Source organism: Lipophrys pholis (assembly GCF_963383615.2).
Source record: "Lipophrys pholis genome assembly, chromosome: 3".
NCBI classification, from domain to species: domain Eukaryota; kingdom Metazoa; phylum Chordata; class Actinopteri; order Blenniiformes; family Blenniidae; genus Lipophrys; species Lipophrys pholis.
This window is the reverse complement of record NC_137627.1, coordinates 4,624,262-4,640,903: the sequence shown is the minus strand read 5'-3', so window position 1 is coordinate 4,640,903 and position 16,642 is coordinate 4,624,262. Positions and strand designations below refer to the sequence as shown.

Sequence of the window (16,642 nt, the reverse complement as noted above, 5' to 3'; positions counted from 1 at the left end):
AACAACAGCAACACTTTATAAAAAAAATTTAAATTTGTTTTGTTTGTTTATCTGACATTTACAGCCAAATGTGATCTAGACATTCATAATAACCCTTAAATACAGTTTTTCTACAAACCTATCAAGTGCCACGAGAATATGGAGAATATGGACTGAGAGTCGCCGCCATTTTTGTTGTCCATCTACTCACATGACCAGTACCATGGTTTCAGAAAAGTTGCACCCCCAACCCCACCCCCACCCCCACCCCCACCCTGTTTACATGGAGGCTGAGTCAAAACATTCTGAAAAAGTTCCACTTTGGAAGCCATTTTCAAAAAGTTGCACTTTCAGTGTCATGTTAACGGAAAACCAAAAAGATAGATAGATAGATAGATAGATAGATAGATAGATAGACAGACAGACAGACAGACAGACAGACAGACAGACAGACAGACAGACAGACAGACAGACAGATAGATAGATAGATAGATAGATAGATAGATAGATAGATAGATAGATAGATAGATAGATAGATAGATAGATAGATAGATAGATAGATAGATAGATAGATAGATAGATAGATAGATAGATAGATAGATAGATAGATAGGAGTTAACAGTAAAGATGGCAACAACAACATCTCACGTGCTGAATTCAGTGTTAACATGAAAAACTGACTCGTCTGCTCAGACGCTGAGCAGACAGAGTACACAGTGTGTATACAAGCCTTCTGGTCCACGGGCTGATTATGACAGACGATAACCCCGCGTGGCATGACGACAGCACAAACACACGTTCTAAAAGTCTCGGGGGCTAATTGGTTAACAAAGCTGGGAAAAGAGAGTCAGGCTCCATCAGTCGGGTGATTGACGGCTGCCTGTCCCCTCCCCTCCCCTCCCCTGCCCTCCCCATCCCCGTCAGCGGCCCTGATGCTGTGTTTACTGGCCTCTGGCCGGCCTCCGCCAACTCTGACACGAGAACGTGACCCCGGTTCCTGCACATGCGCTCGCACAGGCATTAAAAAAAAAACAGCGATGCTCACAAAACCACGCGGTACAACACGTAAAGGAGGGAAAACACAGACGCTCACAGTCTTGTGTGCTTTCGCCACAAGAAAACACACTTGCGCAGGTTAAAAAACAAGTCCTCGCCCAGTCTGCCCCCCCCCCCCCCCTCCACCCCCCCACCCCCTCCCTCCCCCTCAGCTGTTGTGCCTATAGTGCAGATAAAGAGGGGCCTTATTCTAAGGCGAGCTATTCTACTTGACCTTCGCTGGGCCTTTTCACTCTTTCACTCCCTTCAAACCGTCTTTGGGGGCTCGTTCACTCTCAGCTCAATGTAGCTAGTCCATCACGGGGTGAAGGCTGGGGGCGCTACGGCGGGGTTTTGAAGGGGGGAATACCCCCAAAATACCCCGATGCACGCACGCACACACACACACACACACACGCACACACACACAACTCGACCAAAGCCCCGCCCTCTCTAGAAATCACCCTGACTTCAAAGTTGGTGTGCATTCATTAATTGCCCTTTGAATTGATATCAGAGGGTCACAATAAGAGTGTGAAAGGAAAAAGAGGCTTTAATGAAGCATAGAGCGGCCATTCATTTGCAGATAACTATGTTTTCATGCTCGGATAGTCGCAGTGCATGGGCTTATTAGAGAAAATGCTCACGAGAGAGGGAGGAGTGGAGGGGAGGCTGAAAAAGAGAGGGAGGAGTGGAGGGGAGGCTGAAAAAGAGAGAGAGAGAGAGAGAGAGAGAGAGAGAGAGAGAGAGAGAGAGCCCGGGGGTAGAGGAGAGTGATTTGGTGTTGGCGACTTGGCCCTCATGCCCCCCTCTGCCCTCGTGCCCAGGGACGCACTGAGTGACACATTGAGTCTTTGAGTGGACACACAGAGCCCTCTTCAGCAGACCCCCGGACCACTAATAGCCAATAGCTATTATCAGATCCATCAAGCATTCATTGCTCATGTCTCTGCCAGAATTTATGAGTCAGATCGACTAAAAAGTATCTAACATACAAAATCGAGATGTGAAGTTAATGAGAGTTCGCACAAAACACGAGTTGACACAGCAAGACATTGAATTTTTTTCCCTTTTGAACGGCCTAGATTGGTCAAAAAATGTGGTTGTCATTTCATGCTTTTGCAGGCAAATTGAGTTGGTAAGCATTAAAATGTTTGTTGGTGAAACTTGATAATAATTTTTATTTTTTTTGGCTTTGACACTCAAACATATTATTCCACATCTGATACATGCAAACAGTAGGATATAGATGACTGGATTTTATCAGTATCATTAGGGATATTGAGTGATAGCATGGAACATATCTTGGTGATGCCTTTCAACAGTTTGTCAATTGAATTTAAAGTGAAGCAAACTGGATTCTGGTCGAGTAACTTCAAAGTATAAGCTTACATGTTTTTAGGTTGGTATCATTTAAAAACATTAAACTGATTTATAGCTGTACACAACTTGATTGAATTGTTCTTGGTTGCCTTCATTTATTTGAGTTAAATTAGGTTTTTAAAATAATTTCTTGTTAAGTAACCGTAAGTAGCACTTTAGCCCGTTTAGTGTAAGAATGAGTAAATAAAGCAGGTGTAGTTCATGTCCACACGTTAAGGTTATAAGTCAGCCTGTGCTGAAGAGTTTCTACCCCGACTCATATGTTCCTGCCCCCCCCCCCCCCCCCCCCCCCAGGCCCTCTTGTGCCATGGCACCGGTCCAGTGTGTGCCCACGCCTCGCGGTGCTTCACCCCCGAGTGGCACCGAGACCCCGGGCCCTCATTCACCAGCGTTATTTACACAAACAGAGTCCTGCTCCATTTCTGTGACAAAGCATGTTAAATCTTCACGACTCTTTCATGTATTGTCTGTTCACGGTTCCCCTTTTGTTCCCCGGCCACTGGCCCGGGCCACAGACACAATGAGGCCGGCCGAATGGAGGCAGATTGAAGGAATGCGCCTCAATAAACCTAATTATGACATGATGACTGCGCTCACCATGGTAGGGCTTTTTCAAAGATCCCTGGCTTATTCAATTAGCCCGGTCCAGGATCCCCTTTCACCAAATAAAGTTATCCTTCTGACTGTTTGCATTGCAGAGTGGAATGTGTGTGTGTGTGTGTGTGTGTGTGCGTGCGTGCGTGCGTGCGTGCGTGCGTGCGTGCGTGCGTGCGTGCGTGCATGTGTGTGTGTGTGTGTGTGTGTACAGAGCCTAAAATGAAAATGTATCGGCCCTCAACAAGGCTCCTCTGTATTATCTGGCTAATTTCACCTCCGTAAGTACAGAATGGAAAAGATAGACTCTGAAGATGTGAGGAGGAGGAGGAGGAGGAGGAGGAGGAGGAGGAGGAGGAGGTGGAGGAGGAGGCAGCCGGGCAACACTGAGCCTCATTTTAATCATTAACTTTAATTACTGTAACACCCGGAGTTCGTTTAGGGCCTGAAGGGCCACTCTGACTGCCAGAGAGGTTCCAATCTGAATGAAAATGAGGAAGGATTGTGCTTTTTTCAAGTGAAAATCTTTTGGGAAATTGTTCAAATCTGGTTTCATTGTCTTCACTTTATCATGTGAGCTTTCCAAATTTGATGAAGCAACAGGTGGCATCCACATGGTGCACTGCCTCTTTAAAATACCTTCATCTTTGACTCATTATTGCAATTTTGCAAAAGATTTACAAAGTAAAGGCAATAATTAAAGCATTAGCACATCTTTTTGTATCAATAAAATGCAGTAATTGTTGATTTAGTTGACAAAAAAGTATAATCTGATAGTTTACGAAATGACAAATAAAGAATAAGGTATAAATATTCCATCAGTTTACCCTTCATTAAAACACTTTACTCCAGTGTTATATGAAGACATTTCAATACCTAAAGATTCGTGGGAAACCTTTTTATTTGCTAATTAACATTAATTAAAATTGCTAAAAAGCATTATAATGGCTAAAATCACACATTTTTTCCATTTATTTCTTATAAAGTTTCTAAATTGGAAACATTTTCTCATTAGAATTATACTAGAGATTAACTGGATGCTATTTAGTACCACTTGCAATGCACAGTTTTCGCAGTTTTCACTGCCAGAGCAGTGGAGTAAATAAATAAATAAATAGGAGAAGCAGCACCTAGATACATAACCAATTTGAAAGAAATGTGAAAAAATGCACACAAAACAAAAAATGCAAATATGTTCTCCTACCTAGTGAAGGGTTTAAGTAGACTTTCGATATTCCAATTATGTAATGACGCTTTACTTTTACTCAATATATTTGTACACAACATCTGTACTTTTCCCTTAAAACTGGCTTATCATTAGTTTTAACCTCTGTAAAGACAAAACACAGAGGAAAAGGCAGGTTATTTGGATAGTTTGCAAAATATTAGTAATTTTTTGCTTACCTGGTAAAATTATGCTTTTATATTATCACTTCAACCATAACTTTTACTTGACAATGTAACTTCTGATATGTTTACTAATAATACATGATAGTTGTTTTTGTTATTACTGAAGTTTTCTTGGAATCGAACATGATTAGATATTCATTTTAAATAGTTAAATTGATTTTGATACGTGCACCCAAAGTACAGTTTAGAACCAGTGCTACTTAGGTAAATAAGTTAAAACACCCTGCGCCATTTTTACTCTCGTAGCTTTACTTCTTCCAGGGTGTGCGTATTTTTCCACTTCTCTGCGCCGCTGATCACTCGCAAACTAAAAATAAAGCCTTCCAAATGAATATTTCCAAGAAAAGAGTTGAACTTGCGACTGAACACGCACAATCAAGCCACAAAAGGTTAATACAGAGCGCGCTTCGCAAACTTTCTGGCGCACACTGGCGGCCCTTTGTGAGCAGCGGAGGATGCGGCTGAGAAATGAGACGCTGTGCGCCGCAGGCTGAGACAGAGAGAGAGAGGAGGAAACAGAGGGAGAGGGGCGGTGTGGCTCTCCAGATGAAAGTGCCATGAAATAAAAGAGTCGATTTAATCTGCTTGAAGAGATTTGGGGAGCAAGTGGTGGAGGGGAGGCTGGTGGTGGTGTTGGCGGTGCGGCGGCGGCGCAGGACGGGTGGCCGGGGCCCCCATTGTGAAACTGCGCTCCGGGGCCAAATCGGGGGTTCTCCGGGGAGAACATTGGACCCCATTCAGCGAAAGCACTCTTTAATACACTCCCTCCGTCATTAAATGTGACATAGCACAATATCGACATCGTTTAGAGGACATTATTAATGTCCGCGGGGGCCTAAGGCCGGGTCGCATCAAACAATCCGTGATGGATCATGAGGCTGCGCGCAGCTCCCGTTTATTACCGTCCGTCTTCCCGGGGCAGAGTGGGGCAGAGTGGGGCAGAGTGGGGCAAAGGGCCTCTGCTCGCCACAATCTGAATATTATGACAAACGTGGCAATTAGGCTCTATCAAATGCGCCTTAATAGGACAATATTGTTTTTCCTGGAGCATTGGGAGTGTGGCGCATTTATTCAAAGGAAGGGCGCAAATGCGCGTGTTTTATGAGAATTACTGCGATTGTGACTTTAAACTGGAGGTGTTCAACACGGGGTCTGCGACCCCTTCGCGGTCGGAGAACGTACTGCTGGGAGGATGCCACATTTTTTGGTTCAGTAAACTTTTCAAAATGTTTGCCTCAGAAATTAAACATATCTTTTAATACTATGTAGTTGAATCCAGCATATTTAAGGGATCAATGGAGGCAGACAAAAATATGATGAGCCTTTTCTTTTTCTCTTTGCAGCAACATATATTTTGTAAAGGTTAGATTATCCTCAATTATCAACCAGAAAAAGACTTGGACAGGAAGTCAGGACTCCAGTCATTATTAAAGAGGACAGATGTGAGACTCTTGTCATTACACCCTTACTAAAAAAGAGCAAAACTCTCACTAACATGGCACACTTGTTTCAACGTTTATCTTTAAAATAACAAACAAAATAATAAAAATTTAAAAAAAAACACTTTGAATGTGTGATTGGTTACCAGTTCAGATAGTGTTGGGATAAGATGAGCAGAAGTGTTAATATGAAAGCCACAACAAACTTACACGTTTAAAAAAAAAAAACTTTCATATAAGAACCTGTATTAGAATAACTTATTACTGAATGGACAATAATCAGGTCATTTCAAACAGGAGCTAAAGGCACACATATATATAACACATACTTCTTCTTCTTCTTTTGCTTTTTTTTAACATTTCTTTTAGCAATAAGCATTTTGAAATATGCATTTTCACTTAAAAAACTGCATCTCCTTATGCTGATCTATGTCATCCAGTACTAGCATACTTTTAAATGGTATTTCAATTCAATGCAAAACTTTTCAAACCCACAAAGGTAACTAATTTATATATTATGTCCCATTTATTTAACTAAACGCTGCATGAATAATATTACAACTATTATTATTATAAGCATAGAAATATGTCTAGATGGGATTCATCACTTTATCATCCACAATGTGATAACTCGTTTACTGACTGTCGCTAATCACCCAGCATCATATATTTGTGACAACATGTTCAACATGAAAGCATCAATCAGGTGCACTAATGTGGAGTAAGAGAGGATTTTCGAGGGCAAAGGTGCCAAAAAAATGCAACAGTGGTCATGTGAATATATAAAAGTTTGATCAGTATTTAGATTTATGTGTGAATAATCAATGTTTGATAATAAAAAAATAAAAATAAAAACATATTTTTTCATCTCTTCTGTGAGCGTCATTCAGTCATCATAGTTTGGAAGAAACTTGATTGGAGTTGTTTAATTGAGGCGCGGGCCCGCGGGTGTGAGGGCCCGGGAGCGCGCACGCATCCTCAGGCGGGACGTGAGTGAATTTCAGAGGCTTCAGTTGTCCCCGTGAATGAATGGCAGTCGGGACCCCGAATAGGGAACATTTTGTAGGTGAAAACGGCCATTTTCCCTCTAAACCGTGCTGCAGCTCTCGCTGAATAATTCATCCTTCATTGCGGCCTCAGAATAAGTTCTGTCGGGCTTCGCGGAGGAGCTCTCCTCTCCCCTTCTTTTTTTTTTTTTCTTTTTCCCCTCTTGCTTCTTGAATTCTAAGCAGGTTCTCCCAAAGCTGTTTCCAAGCTGGCCCCTTTTGTCCCCGCGCAGCCCGAGCGTGAGCCCCCAAATAGACTCCGCGCGCCTTTGTCTCCTAAGTTCATCCGCGAGCGTCCCGTTGTGCGCGCGAGGCGCGCCTTTGTCCGGAGATGGAAACCGTTCAACAAATGTTTGATCAACTCATCTGGGGGGACATTTTGTCTCCTCAAACTCGAGGCCTTTATCCGTCCTCTGTCGTGGCTTTAATGCTGCGAATGGAAACTGTTTGGTGCGCCACTTCGTGCCAGAGATGCTCAGATAGTGACAGCTCATTAGAGAACCGAGGATCCAAAGAGTTTAGCAACAATACCCGCCTGTTCTTAAGTTTCACTTTGGATAAATAATACCAGCAGCCACCACTTCCAGTGTTTCCCCTCTGAATTATATGCCCCATTTCAGTTTAACCCTTTACTTGGAGACATGGAAATAGAAAACTGCACGTCCAGTGAGTGGCTGAAGGATCCTCCAACACTTTGAAACTTTTACCAATCTTTACGTGCCGCTGAAAAGCATTAAACTGACAAAAATAACACAAACTCACGTTTTAAAATGTTTTTTTTCCTCCACCGCGTACATTTACAGTTTCCAGAAGAGTATCAGTCTGTCCACTTTAGAGTATAGTCAATCATGAAACGTTTTTGAATGACTTGTTCAATCTGTGGTGCAAATTTCAATACATTGAACAGTTCAACACTACTATACTATACTATACTATACTGAGTACCACTGTTCAGCTATGTAATGTATTATTCGCGATACATAACCTCCTATGATTCCATATTGGCGTTGTGTGTGTGTTTGAAACTTTTCTTATTTTTCTTTCAAATTCTCAAGTTAAAATAATCGACTTTCGACAGTTACTAACGATTGTTGTGCGCTTGCATTCATTAATTTCGAACATATAAAAATGCGCAAGTTACCGAACACGGTCACGTGGCCATTAAAGGGTTAATTTAACTGAATCAAATGTGAAAAGTGTGGCTGTTTACCAACGAGACGAACTCAGTGGAATTACATATTTAAAGATATGTAGGCTATGCATGCTGAGTTAGTTATAATATTATGGAAAGCACAAAATGCATTGAAATAGTTAACACCTGGGCAAATTTCACTCATCTGATGCAGGTATTAAATAAAGCGATCTACTGTGGCATTACGCTTTCTGTATTAAAAAAAAAAAAAAAAAGTGGGGCCTTTGAAGCTCAAATCATGTTCCCTTCTTTCCTTGGCCCGAGATTCATGGGTTCAGCAGAAAAGAAGCATTGACATGAAAGTGACAAACTTTGTGATCCATCAGATCATCTGTGAATCTTTATTTATAGTTTATTTTTGTTTGATTTTAAAGTGAGATTAGCTACTGATTAAAAAATTAGCACGTGGTAAGCTTGATAGTAAAAGAAAAAAAAATAACACACAAGCTGTAGATAAAGTTCATCTTATTATGAAGGTACTGCACTGAAGCATTGACTGGATTATTAATGCTGCATCACTTTAGATAAGTGTACTCTTCATGTGCATTCACAGCGAGAGGATTTACTGTAACACACATACACAAGTCTGTAAAGTCTCTCTCTCTTTCTCTCTCTCGCTCTTCTTCTCTCTCTCCCACCCCTCCCTCCCTCCCTCCCTCCATCACCTGCTGCTGTTTGATTTACGGTACGGCCTCATGGGAAAAGCATTAGCCTCACAGATATGGTCGATAAAGAATCCCTAACAAAGGAGGACACACACTCTCCACCCACATCCAACAATTTTACGGCATGCTAAAACTTCACACACAGCCTGACTGCACCACTGCGTAAAAGTCTTTGACAGCCCGTGCGTAAAGACGCTCCACAGGTTAAAGATGTGGACGCGGATGCTTCTGGATTGTGCACAATTAACAGGGAACTCTTCTGTAGAGATATCCGCTCGAGCACGACTCCACTAGGCTCTAATGTGTCTAATTGGGGTCACACGTGTACAAATATAAACTTTTTTTTTTTTTTTTTTTTTTTTTTTAACAAGCAGCAACAAAAACCGTTGTCGTTCACTCACATCTGTCTCCTAAGATGCCTTCAATGCTGTGTTTGGTCCTCCGGTCATTGTCTTCCAACTCCTTCTTCTCCATTTCCTCATCATCTTCCTCTTCATCGCCTTTCCCTCCGAATTTACTCCGCATGTTGCGACTGATGGAGCTCACTGTGAGAGTCCATTGAAAAACACGAAAAAAACAAATTAAATTCAAATTAACCAAAGATTTTTGCAGAAAAGATTTTTTTTTTTTTTTTTTTAAATGCTAAAATAATTATCAAACTTGCAAAAATGTGGAAGAAGTTTATTGGTACATTTTAAACTACAAAAACATTTTCTGGAATTTGCACTGAATTGTTCAAACTATTATCAAAACTGTGGATGAAATGTGTTATCAAACTATCTACAAAAAGTGCATCAAGTCTTTTCTGCCTTTTTTTACCTGAAGGAACGTTGTTGCGGTCACATATCCCATCCTTCAGTAATTTATCCCGAATCTCCCAGCTAAACATACCCGGGTTTTCCCGCTTGTATTCTTCTATTCTCCGCTCTACGTCCGGCGTTGTTCCCTGCTTCAAAAGTAAAGAAAATAAATAAATAAATAAAAAACAACAACACATATTTTTCACTTTTTGCACACACGGAATTGTAAAATCAACAAGTTACCAGCTGGCACAATAAAGTCAGAAAACATCCGTGCACATGCGTCCCAACCTCCCCCGGTCTGCACCTTTCTCTCCCCGCCTCTCCGGTGCATACCTTAGGTTTGCTGCCTCCGATAGCCCCCGGTCGAATAGAGCCCGTCTCCTGGTACCGGCACAGGATCTTGGACACGCAGCCGTGGGAGACGCGCAGCTGGCGGGAGATGACGCACGGCCTGATGCCGTGGTGCGCCATCTCCACGATCTTATGGCGGATGTGGTTGGGCAAAGGTCTGCCATTTATGAAAACTCCTCCGAGCTGGTTGACTCGGCCTTGACCCAGCGGGGTGGACACTACAAGTTGGACACAGGATACTAGAGTCATGACTCTAACTACAGAGGGGTGCAAGGAATATCTACAGTCTAAATCACCATTTATTGCCATTACTGCGTCAACAATAAGTCTTAATAATGACACAATAAAATGCTTTGAGGGAAGATATTTGCAGGGTACATGCAAAGTTTAGCAAAATATAGTAAATAGTAGAAAAAGAGAAGTGAAATTACACATTTACGCAAATCAAGCAATTAGAGCGAGCTGTGTTTTTTTTAGACTTTTTTGTGATAAGTCGTTTATGATCCAAAACACCATTGACCCAGAGACGAACATCAAACCCGGTCCCGTTACCTTCCAGGGGGAAGCCGCTGCGGGGGTAGTTCTGAGCCAGCGTGGGTCGCATCATCCTGGGTATTGACCCCGCCAACGCAGTCATATCTCCTCCACCGGCCCGGTGATCCCTTCGGACGCGGAGGCTGCTCCTCCGCCGTGCGCGCAGCGGGAGGACGCCGTACAAACCGCCTCAGCCGCGGCCCGCGCTGCAGCCGAGCATTCGTCCCGGGGCAGCCACGAGACAAAACGGGAAAGCAATTCAATAGAGGGAGTTAAAATAGTCACTTTTCTCGGTCTGCCTGGTTTTTCCGGGTAGTTTTTTGTGGGGCGGAGATGTTGTTGTTATTTGTTGTTGACACCGGTTCAAACTGAGAGGAGTCACTCAAAGACAGCGGAGCTCCTCTCTCACCCCTGTCTGCGCTCTCGGATATGATTGGTCGAGACGCTGCGTCTCGGCAAGCAGAAGAGGGCTCTGATTGGCTGAAGTGGAAAACTTTTGACCAATCAGAGAGGCTGTCACAAGCTTCCACTCGGACCGGACGAGACGGGACGTGAGCGTCAATCCAGCGACAACCGGCAAAAAAACAAAACAAAAAACAAACATCAGACCCCAAATCCACGTCCAGGGTCCTGCTGGGTGGAGAGTGCGAGCACGAGAGGATTAAGGAGGCAGAATTATATAATCTGTGTGGTTATTTATTCCCACTTCAAGCTTTTCTATTCACTTTTATTCATTAACCACCATTCATTAATCAAATATTCAAAACTTCAAACAATTATCCTCTGAACTACAATCAAACGGTGTAAAACTGATCCCAGCAAAGGTTCCTGACATTGCTGGAGATTATTTTATTAATAATCCCGGAATATCAAGTAGATGAGCAAATTATTCAACATTGTTTTAACACACATGTTGAGCTACATACACATTTAAAGTAAAGATTTCGACAAATGCTGCTTTTTTTTTCCAACTATGAATCATTATGATTTCCTTTATAAAATGCATAGCAACATCTCGCTCACCAGATTTGAATTTTAAGATTATGTATTTCATCGATTTGTTTTTGCGCACTAACACATACGATGGTTTGATATTTGTGCTCCATCTTATGGTTCAGGGAAAGAAATACTATATTCCGTATTTGACCAAACCTCTAAACATGTTACTGTCCTTTGTCTTGATGGGCTTAATCGCACTCCAAAGTCACCAAACGTGTGCCTGATATCAGATCCGGAGTGTTTTTACGCACGCTATCACACACGACCTCTAATTTGTTGCCACCCTGCCGTCTCATATATGACACAAATGGTGCTAAAGTGTGTGCACCTCCAGGAATTTATTGTGGGTTTTCAGCACTGAGCACCGACCAGCCGAGAGCAGCGTGAAGGGGGACGTGCGCCACAGCGGGAGACGACGCCAGGGCGGCAGTAAAGCCCGTCTAGCTCCACCGCCGCTATAGACAAGTGGCTTTATTTCCAATCTCTGCCCCCCTCAAAATGTCTAATAATCAATATTGTCACAATAAAGACAATAGATTGGGGGTAAATCGTTGTTTCTTTTTCAGCCACTGTGTTTGCGCACTGCGTGTCGCGGGTCACAGCATCCTTTAGAGCCAAAGGTTCAGCGCCTCGGCTTTGAAATGACACACAAAGGGCCGTTTGACTTTATTGTCCATCATTCTAAGAAAGTCCATCATTGGGATTTAGAGTCAAATTTGGGGTTATTTTTGAGAAGTGCGTCATGGACTCTATTTATTTATTGTTTCCTTAAAAAAATAAAGATTTCTGTCCTATAGTGTCTATATTGAGGATAATATATACATTTACATTCCTACCATCATTAAACGCTTTTGTGCTAATGATTGTATGACAAATGATGCATCTCATAAATGTAAATAAAACAATGGAAACTATTCTGTTTAATGCCCCAGCAAACAATAACAGGGGGTTTGTGCTTTTTACTGATTCTGCCCCATAAAGGTGCAAGTTTGGGTTCAATGTTTATTTATTTTTCACTGTCCATTAAATATACATTGTTCAGGTCTCACTGTTGTGCTCAAAACACAGAATCCCTGCTACACGTAAATACAAAGAAAATAATTCCGGTCAGTATATCTTGTGTCATTTATCCAGGCTGGACCTCGACCCCCTACGTATTACACAGCATACATATATACCCGTATGCCTGTTATAAATGGTAATTGTGTGGATGTACAGGATGTTGAAAAAATAAATACAAATTAAAACCTGAAAGCTTCCACATGTAGTGGGCAAGGAAAGAAATTCCAGATCATTGCTGGTTGTAGGGAGCAAAATCAGAAAATAAATGTCAAGATCATTTTCTGGGCTGAAGGAGCAGCACAAACCTTTTGATTCATAGTTTTATAAACGATTCATTTTCTGCATAATACTAACTTATGTTGAGTGATTCTGTTATTATGATATAGTTTCATTAGCAGGGGTGTCAAACACGTTTTAGTTCAGGGGCCGCATGCAGTCTAATTTCATCCTGAGGAGGCCAGAATGGAAAAGTAGTGACTTATAATGTAAACCTTAAAGTTTTTCTTTGTTGTGGTGGAAAGTTATACGTGATGAAAATATCAGTTTTTTTTCCCCACAAAACTAAACAACAACAACTTGAAATGACTAAAATCTCAACATAAACCGATTTTTAATGAAATTCCCCCCCAAAACCGTATCTGTTGCATCCGGGAAGGTTTACCAAAGTCACCCTGGCAGCACGGCTTTGATAACAGGGAGGCTGATCGCTTTCACGGTAGCATCGCCCGGGTCTCAGTGTTGTGTCCAAGACTCTGAAGAAATTAGTTTTTAAGAGATACAGTTTCTCTTTGAAAAATGTTTTAATTCGCTTGGTTGTTTAGCGGGCCGGATCGGAGCCTCTAGTGGGGCCGGTTTTGGCCCACGAGCTTTATGTTTGACAAACCTGCACGAGATGACATACTGGAGGGGACAGTGTGACCCCTCCCACCGCCCACGATGGTGAGGGTCACTGTCAGTCACCTTCAGTTAGCTGGAGAGGAGATCTCCCACAGGTTAAGTAGGTTTCAATTAACTTTGGTCTCCTTCGGTGTCAGAAAATCTGAACATTGAGTTTGTAAAAGGAGCGTTTCACCTGCGACTCAGGGAGAACGACTTTTGTCATGACCCAGAATAACTTCTTTTTTTAAGATTTGTCTTTGATTAAAGTGAGATGAAGATGTTTGTAGATTGCATTAAAATGAAGAACTGAACGTTTGTGCAGCCGGACTGATTGTGAAAAATTACAAAAGTGTAATATTTGTCCTTTTGAGGTGAGGCTGACAAACGTGACAATTTCAGAGAGATCTTATTGAAATTGGATACCACACACACACACACACACACACACACACACACACACACACACACACACACACACACACACACACACACACACACACACACACACACAGCAAATGGAAAACAGAGAGGAAGGCATGATGCATACCTCGGCCCCTTTTTTCTTTTAAAGCGACACTGAATCTCCGTGTCCAATCCATTACCGGGGGGATGAAATTCAAAGTCAGAAATCTCTCCTGATGAGAAATAAATGAGTTGCATCACATGCTCAGTGCGGAGGGCAGTCACATACATGCATTTGTCAAATCAATTAGTTTCCCACAGGTCTATTAGTGTCATTATCAGCTGATGGAAAACATTGGGAATGAATATGCTTTCACTCAAAACTGAAATGTGTCATAGTACTTCACTCAGGGTAGCTCAGTTTTATAGTTTTAATTACCCAACAGTGAATAAAAGTATAATGAATAGCCCCGACACGCAGGTGTTTATTAAATACCTTCAACTCTAAAATGCTGTATTTGTCTCTAACGTGGACTTTTAATAAAGTCGCTCACTAGTTCTGAATTTAAACCCTTTTTAATAGTGTAACAGTGACTCTATCTGAGTATAAAGCCGAACACAGAGCAAGGCAGATCACATCAGTTAGACTCAAGGCGATTCACAGTGTTTTACAGGTAAATACATTAAACAATGTGACGAAAAAGGGCAATAAAAGTAGAGTAAATAAAAGGAAAACTTCAGATAAAGGCAATAAAAGAAATAAAATCTATTGTTTATTGTAAAGCCTGAGTTAATACTACTGTTTTAAAACCTGAAATAAAAGAAGTGAGTGTGTCAGCAGGACGTTTGTTCTGGTGTAATGTGCGCCACCATCTTTGTGTCGGTCACGACTTTGGATTAATCCAGCCTGCTGGAGATAAATGCAGAATCTTGTTTGAGTCACAAATCCTTTCATTCGTGCAATGTTTTGTTTCAGATTCTAGTATTTTATTTCTACATTAGTATGAAATAACATTACAAGTCAAGTGTTTTTATTTTTCTTACTGCAAGTGTTCAACTATTCACTGTTTTAAATAAGTTCTTGAAATGATCTGGTATAGGTTAAACATATTTATGCTATATTTTCAAACGTCTGATTCCAGGAATTTAATTTTACAAGGTCGACCTTCTACATTTGTTTGTTACAGTGGTTAATTTGTGAACTCGCACTTGCCTCGAACAATAATTCCACTAATGTGTGTGTGACTTTGGCTCAGAAGGCACAGCTGTGCTCAGGCACAATAAACTCCAGTGTGATGCTGCTGCTCTGAACCAGAATCACTCAAAACAGACTCACATACAGTAGTGCTGGAATTACCAGGCAACACAGCTTAAAACATCGTTTTCTTTGTTTGTTTGAATGGTTTGTAATGAATAAGGACTTCATATGGGCTTATAGCTGATGTACACCCTCATCGCACACACTGAGAAGACCTGCCTCAAGCACAATAATCTCTGATTAACTTATTTTTATAGGTTAGTGCAAAGAGACACAAATACATTATGAAAAAAGTTCAAATTAAGCAAATAAATGTTGTAAAATTTAGACAAACTGACAATCTGAAGACAAATTGATGCAATTTAAATATATCATTTTAACTAATGCCGACCAAAGGTTGAAAAAAACAACTTTTGTCCTCTCTCGGTTTTTCTTAAAATAAGAGTTAGATTAGATTTCTGTATCCTTGTTGTCTAAGAGTTGGTCTTTCTTGCAATAAACGTGCGATCCCGAGTGAATAAATGAGAAACGGCAGCTCTTTTTTTCTCAAGAATTATAGCTGAATAATTTCTTATCTTGTCATGTTGCCCAGTGTGAGATACTGCTGCTGCTGCACACAACCACTGTAGTGCACAACAGGAGTGTCAAACACGTTTTAGTTCAAGGGCCACGTACAGCACAGTTTCATCTTGAGTGGGCCAGACTGGTGCCTTAATAAGCTTCAAATCTAAGCTTTAAAGTTTTTCTTTGTTGTGTCTCAGAGTACATGTGATTAAAATGTCTATCTTTTCACAAAACCCCTCAGGACGTGTTTGAGTTCATGATAATAACGTCCAAATTGTAAGTTCCGATGCGAAGTCTCAGACATCCATTCATTGCGGACCCTGTCGGCGCTATAATACAATGAAGTGTTCAAAAGCACGTCCCCTCCAGCTCTTGTATATTTACAAGTTCAGCCTGACAGCATGGCTTTGAGCCGAGTTTGGCTGCAATGAGGTAGATATCGTTCGTGGCAGCATCACAAAGATCTCAGCTCAGGTGTCCGCAACTCTTAAAAACCCTGTTTAAAAATACATGAATGTATTCTTTGACATTTTTCCAATTTGCTCAGTGGTTTGGCGGAACATATTGGAGCCCGTGCAGGTCGGTTTGGGCCCACGGGCCGAATGCTTGACACCCCTGCAGTACACAGAGTCACATTAGTAGAGGAAACCCAGTGTGAGACACTGATATGTGGCATGACATTTTTTTGGGATGGCTATTAAATGTAGATTGATCAACACAGATTTCTGCTGTTTGTGTGTGAATGGAAATCCTGTTTGTGAGTGAAGCCTTGTCTAAAAGAAGCGAACGCACACGACAAATGTGAGCGCATGATAACATCCAGCTCACAGAACGTGTTTACTTTCAATCAAGCTTCAGCCACCAGGAGCTTACACTAGTGTGAGTAATGTTGTTATTGCATGTGTCACCCTCAGTCCACCAGTAGGGGGCGTGTTTGGTGCACAGCAGGGAGCTTAGTGTGTCAAGTTGGATTATGCACAGTGTATTACCAGTCATTATGTAAGACATAAAACGTCCCATCAGCTGTTTGTCCCCCCCACCCCAACC

General features: G+C 41.7%; 1 protein-coding gene across 3 annotated transcripts in view; it reads right to left on the bottom strand.

Annotated features, from left to right (window-relative positions):
• The window catches only part of pax3b (paired box 3b), a 33,808-nt gene extending 23,007 nt beyond the window's left edge, over positions 1-10,801 (bottom strand). For 2 of the 3 annotated variants that reach the window (XM_080460464.1, XM_080460465.1), the window contains exons 1-4: positions 10,450-10,801; positions 9,880-10,115; positions 9,635-9,692; positions 9,145-9,288 (exon numbers count right to left, since the gene is read on the bottom strand). In XM_080460464.1, coding sequence (XP_080316590.1) covers positions 9,145-9,288; positions 9,635-9,692; positions 9,880-10,115; positions 10,450-10,534 — 523 coding nt within the window. In that variant the 5' untranslated portion in view covers positions 10,535-10,801. Of the gene's footprint in view, positions 1-9,144; positions 9,289-9,562; positions 9,693-9,879; positions 10,116-10,449 lie in introns of all 3 variants that reach the window. The other variant, XM_080460463.1, reaches the window with a different exon arrangement.
• Positions 10,802-16,642: the final 5,841 nt, after the last annotated feature.